The 6167-nt window shown below is 42.5% G+C and overlaps 1 protein-coding gene across 3 annotated transcripts; it reads right to left on the bottom strand.

Moving 5' to 3' along the window:
• Positions 1-1799: 1799 nt before the first annotated feature.
• LOC109020474 (estradiol 17-beta-dehydrogenase 1-like) lies at positions 1800-4164 on the bottom strand. Of its 3 annotated transcripts, none has more exons than XM_019002936.2 (5): positions 3708-4164; positions 3243-3505; positions 2958-3051; positions 2632-2743; positions 1800-2409 (listed from the first exon to the last, which is right to left on the bottom strand). In XM_019002936.2, exons 1-5 carry the CDS (start codon positions 3844-3846, stop codon positions 2214-2216), a joined length of 804 nt encoding a protein of 267 aa, XP_018858481.1. In that variant the 5' UTR covers positions 3847-4164; the 3' UTR covers positions 1800-2213. The 3 variants fall into 3 exon arrangements, with proteins under 3 accessions (XP_018858481.1, XP_018858482.1, XP_035545277.1); XM_019002937.2 differs by having other exon boundaries at positions 1800-2429; positions 3708-4148; XM_035689384.1 differs by having other exon boundaries at positions 2211-2432; positions 3708-4148.
• Between the last annotated feature and the right edge of the window lie 2003 nt (positions 4165-6167).

The raw sequence follows: 6167 nt of genomic DNA, 5'->3' as shown, positions 1-6167 counted from the left end.
TCAAGGTATACTCGGTGGTCGCACAACCTATTTATTTGTATGAACGAGATAGAGAACACGATGAGAGATATATGCCTGGGGCATGCCCACTATGTGCGCGTGAGAGATGTAATAAAGCAGGGGGCACCTTTAGTGGGCGTGCCCCTTCCACTTTGTAGGCGTTATGCCTGGAGTTATGGTCGTAACGTTGGCTGGCCCCTGCCACTATGTGCCCTCCATTCATGGCAAAGATCATCTTAACATTTGGGAGTCTCTCTGTTCTGTGAGTGAAAATACTTAGGCTGTGGGCATATTTAGTGTGTCTCTAGATTTATCTACATAGTACACTCACACACCGGGTGAATGCAAAATCAGAGGTTTGAACACTGGATTTACTTGTAGAACAACTACACAGATTTTTGAGGTATTTCTTCCACAGTGTATATTTACATAAATTCTAACATGAACAATCGCTGTAACATAACCAAGTTTACAATAATTGTACTAGTCTTGTGTTTGTAACTACCTGTCAGATTGCCAGCTCTATAATTTCTTTTTTCAAAAGCAAAATGGCATAGCATGTGGGGACTGAACGTTGACAATAAGGAAGCATGCTGTAAACTTTTTTTCTGGTGCTTTTATTGCCAACGATCGATGGTCGTTTTTTGGAGCTGGTGCTAATTTGTCGTTTGACCATATATAGCCGATGGTACTGGTACTGCTTCTGAGGACTAAAGTTGTTGATCAAAAGTGAAACAGTATTGAGTTGTCGTCATAGAATGCAAGGTTGGTGATGATGCCGATGGTGGCCGGAGGAATGAATGCCGCTTTTGCTAACTTGGTAATTCGGACCTTAACTAGAAGTACTTCCAAATAGTTCTCCATTCTAGGAAACTCACTCAAACTTGATGACACATAACATTAGAGGTGGTGAAATGATAACGCGTGGCTAAATGGGCAAGGGGAAGGTGAAAATACATCCCCACTTGAGGCAGGCTGGGTACGTAGGGACCTGATAGCTAAGGTGATAATCCAACCCCCATATATATATATAGAAGATGGTACGGTATCAATCCTACTCTTAATCAGATAGATCCGGTTTGGACCAACATGAGCGCTGGACCGGACTAATGATTGGGGGATTCTGGAACAAAAATCTAAAACTGTCATTAAGAAGGGTCTAATCCAAAGGCAGGTAGGCAGGCTGCATGAGAATTTGATTGGCTAATGTCCTACGTTGCTACGACTAGCTTTTGGGCTGGGACCGGTAGTACTGCCGGCCTCACAACCTGACACGCAATCAACGAGGCAAAGGACCAAGGGGCATGCATGTATCTGTTGGGGAACCTTGATTGTGTCATCCAAAGGCACCCCCCCTGTACCAGATAAACGCCCCCACCAAATGACGGCTACTCCTTATAAAATATCAACCACTGACCGACCTGTAAAATGGGCTCTTTTTTAGCCGAGGGCTAAGGTTCCCTTCATTCTTATCCCCCCTAGTGCTCTCTCCCCCTCTTGATCTTTTCTCTGTTCTCACGGTTTTATCTCGAAAGAAAGGGACCTTTGTATTTTATGTGCAGGGAAAAAAGGTTCAATTTTCAAGCATAATGGAAGTTTGTGCGTCCCCAGTTCGAACACGAAGTCCTCCTCCCGTCCATTCAAAGCTTGAAATTCTGTACCCAACCTTTCCCTCATATGTGGGTCTTCAGTCCGAAGTAGTATATTGTATCTAATCAATCAATTTAAACAATAATTGCCATCTACAACCGACAGATCTATTAATCAATCTTAAAATACAAACACTTTTGAATCATTAATTGCAAAATAATCACACTAATTCCCATATATATATATTACACACACACACACCCAATTACCCAAATCATACGGAGATTAAGCTCAAACATCTGTATCTAATCCCACAAATACAAAAAAACAAGAGATAAACACTAATTAATACGAGTTAATCATCATGAGTGATGTAGGAAACATGCATTCAACTTGGTTTAACTTGTCCCCGGCCACTTGGAGGAGCAAGTGTGCTTGTGGGGCAGGCAGATGGTGGGGACGCGATCGCTTTTGATCCGTGAATCCACCCAAGTTGTTTTTGAAGCATGCATGTATATATGTAGGGTCGAGCAAGAAAGAAAAAAACAGATCAAGTAATTACTGTTTCTGATGATTAAGATTGCGGGTTGAGCTAGTTTTAATTCACATGCAGTCGGCACAAGCTAGAAAGTTCTGGGATTATTGGAGGGTCGTAGATCGATCTCTTGGGTCCAAGCGGCCCGGTCCTGAATGTGCAAGTACCAGTAGGTCTGAGCCAGTGCGTCTGGGTCCATTAATGATCTTGCACAATCCCCAGTACCTCCACTGCTGTGTTGTTCCCCAACCAACTCCGGCCTTTGCGACGTTGATGGCCCCGGCCTGCCAAAGTGCAAATACTCCTGCTTTTAAAGATTCACTTTACGAATCAAAGCAGTGTTTGGTTGGCGAGAAAGTTGGAGAGAAAAAGTGAAAGGGAAAAGTAGTTTGGAGGATCTACATATGAAAGTATGTAGAGAGAGAAAAACTCAGCTTGTAGCCAGCCAGAGATACACGAGTAGATTCCATAGGAGAAAGTAAACTGTAAAAGAGAGAGAAGGGAACCTGGGTGGGCCAACGACACCGTCAATGACGACATGGGCGACGTGTACACCCAAAGGTTGGAACTCCCTCGCCAGACACTGTGATAGTGCTCTCAACGCGAATTTCCCACAGCCTGTCTCATTCAGTAATGTACATATATAAACATTAACAATATTAATATAATGGAAGTATAACGCATGTATACGATTTCTGTGTTGTATCTTTCGACATTGGCCAGGCAACAAAAACGGAATCTTCTAAATAGATCGTCCATGAATATACTGTAATCTAATTTTTAGAAAGAGTACTGATCACAGGGAAAAAGATCAAAAGGAACAAGAAATTACATAGCTCAGAGAATCCGGCAATGCCGTTAAGAGAAGCCGAACAGCCCGTGAATAGAATTGTCCCCTTTCCTCTTTCTACCATGCCCGGAAGAACCTTCCCGATTTTATGAAAGCAGAAAGTAAGTATATATAGATATAAAAGTTAGAATCAAATCAAGCCCAGGAAATTAACTATAAGGGAAGAAAAGGCTACACAATTAATTAAAGGCTTGGTTTTCAAGAAAATTAATGAAACATGGCGATGTTTGAAGAGTACTATAGGTATGTGTGTGTGTGTGTGTGTACCTGTTGGGCGCAGTGGAAGGCACCAACGGAGGAGACGGCGAGGGACTTCTCAAAGGAGTCGATGCGAACGTCGGTGAAGTTGATGGGGTTCCAAGACATGGCCGGCTTGTACGCATTGTAAACCAAAACCTCAACAAAGCCCAGCGAGAGAACGCCTTCGAACGCCTCCTTCACGCTTTTGGAGTCGGAGCAGTCGATTCGTATCGCGAAAACTTGTGCTTTCTCCTCCCTCGCTATCTCGTCTGCAAACCTCGACAACCTCCCTACAAGTATATAACATTTTATTTGCACAGTCGATTATATATCAGCAATAAATAAGACATGGGAATTAAATTAAAACGCTGAAAGCTGCAAAATAACTGTTTGATACGTTTATAAAAAATAAAAAATCTCATGTTCTGTATCGTTTATGCAGGTTAGTTATATACAAGAAGAAGAGGCCGAATATCGATATCTGATTATCACCTAAGTCACGAGCAAGGATGGCGACGGTGTAGCCCTCGTGAGCGAACCTACGAGCGATGGAGCGGCCGAGCTTCGGTCCCACACCGACAATGGCGGCGATGCCTCGGGCGGAGGCTCCGGAGCTCGCCATATTGCGCATCTTTGTTTGTATTATATAGCTAGCTAGCTTAATGAGGAGTCGTCGAAACGATCGAGAGCAGCTAGCTAGCTAGGATGCGAGACAAACAAATAGCACAAACCGGCAGCTAGCTACTTTGATGTACATACGCAATCATACGTAGTCCTTAATTAATTGTGTTTCTTTTTAAGCTAGCGGGGAAGGTCGAAGATGGTGGCAGAGCTTAAACTCTCCACCGTCTCGATCTGTCAGATCAGTACTGGCCGGCCTGTTGCCTAGCTCCCAGCTTGCAACAAGTGCTACTTAATTTCTTTTTGTTCTGTGCTTTGCCCCCATCTTTATATAAACATATATATATATATATATGCTTGGCACCTGCTCTCTCTTTCATCAGTTTCTTTAATCATTGAGCGGAAGAAAAAGTAGGGATGGGGGCGGAATAGAGACGACCGAAAGGGCGCTGTACGTTTCATATTATTATTTAGGATCAACGGTTCAGATGTCTCTCTCTTGTAAAACTGTGGGACTAGTATATATGCTATCTGTGGTGTGGCAAGGCAACTACCAATTAACTTGGTCTAGGTCAAGGTATCACACTACTCTTATATATACGTCTCTCAACTTTTTGGCTTATTTTTTTGGTACTTGGCTGCAAATTTAATGCAAAAGCGGCATCCTTAAACATTTGATTATTTAATAAATACCTTCATGAATTGGCATAATATATAATACTAGACCATCCCACACGTACCATTTTTTCTGCTATATATAGACTTAGGGTACTGCTACCTGCAACTTCCAGCCAGCAGCCCCCAGCCCCACTCCTGTGGGCGGGGTGCCCTGTCCCGATGTCAGGAGTTGAATTGGCCGCCAAGATCGTCTGTCCACCGCCCATGTATCATACGGTGTGTGAGAGAGATAATTGAGACTGGAGATGATGGCAAGATGAAGAGAGTTTGAGAGACCGAGTATATCTAGCTAGGACGTCATTTTATTTTAAAAAACAATCATTTTTAATATATATCTAGGATCGGACAAACGGGTGAAAATTTGGGCGGGTCCAAGCCTAGCCAAGCACCTGTATCCCGCTGTCTTGAAAGCGAGCATCCGCCCACCACAGGCAAGAGATGGATGGGTGGGTTAGGAGAGCCGAATGCAGGGCCCACCCCCCACCCCTATGTAGAGTGACTCTCTTTCTTTCTCTCCCTCTCTTTCCAAGCTCAAAAGTCCCCTCTCTTTTTGTGCCTATATATATATATATATATATATATATATATATATATGTGTAGAACTCGTCTTTATCTCCCTTTTCTGATCTTTCTCACCTCCTTCACCCTTTAGGTTAGGAAAAAAAAATGGTTGAAGGGAACTTAAGAGGCGGGAATAGAAGAATGTTAAGCATTATGAATATTGATGAAACTTGACATTGCATGTGATCAATATGATCACTCTTTCTAGATTATATATTCTATGGATTTGTTATGAATCCATTAGGTCGAACTTGTAAGAAGGTGATAACCAGTGCTGCAACATAGCCAGACTTGGCAAAAACAGTAAAGAAAATAGAGAGATGAGTCGATGGAAGAAGAACTTTATTCCTCTATATTGTTCTGTTTTCGTATACAGAGAGTGCAAAACATATATACAGCAGAAAGTTCTAACTAACTAACCGTAAGTTCAAATGAGCTAATGACATCTGTAAAGTAGAATAACAAATCAAAGAATAATGAAAAAAGATGACAGCTTATGTACAAGGGACTAAACGACTTGCAGTTTGGCCTGTATCCTCTAACAGCCCCCTGCAAGATGGAGAATAGAGATTAACTATTCCCATCTTGGAGAGGTGTAATTGCAGAAGGTAAGAGGGTAGTGCTTTAGTGAAAATGTCAGCTAACTGGGTTTGAGAGGAAACATGAGCTGTTGTAATGGTCCCTGCTTGAATTTGATCTCGAATCAAGTGACAATCGAGTTCAATGTGTTTCGTTCTCTCATGAAACACTGGATTTGCAGCAATATGAAGGGCTGCTTGATTATCACAGAAGAGGAGGGCAGCTTGTGGATGAGAGATACCAAGGTCTTGAAGTAAATATCGAAGCCAAGTTAATTCAGAACAAGTGGCAGCCATGGATCTATACTCAGCTTCAGCTGAGGACCGAGAGACCACATTTTGTTTCTTGGATTTCCAAGAAATCAATGAGCTGCCTAAGAATACACAATAACCTGTAGTTGAGCGACGAGAGTCTGGACAAGAGGCCCAATCCGAATCACAATAAGCTTGGAGCTGAAACTGAGATGAGGAGGAAAGAAAAATTCCTTGTCCAGGACCTGCTTTGAGATACCTT

Source organism: Juglans regia, chromosome 4 (assembly GCF_001411555.2).
Source record: "Juglans regia cultivar Chandler chromosome 4, Walnut 2.0, whole genome shotgun sequence".
NCBI lineage: Eukaryota > Viridiplantae > Streptophyta > Magnoliopsida > Fagales > Juglandaceae > Juglans > Juglans regia.
The sequence above is the reverse complement of the archived record's forward strand: the minus strand, read 5'-3'. Positions and strand labels throughout refer to the sequence as shown.

Coding starts and splice junctions, on each gene's coding strand:
- LOC109020474 (XM_019002936.2), bottom strand. CDS start 3,846: ATGCGCAATATGGCGAGCTCCGGAGCCTCCGCCCGAGGCATCGCCGCC. Junction 3,052..3,242: donor CCTTCCACTGCGCCCAACAG/GTACACACACAC, acceptor AAAATCGGGAAG/GTTCTTCCGGGCATGGTAGA. Junction 2,744..2,957: donor TGCCGGATTCTCTGAGCTAT/GTAATTTCTTGT, acceptor TGAATGAGACAG/GCTGTGGGAAATTCGCGTTG.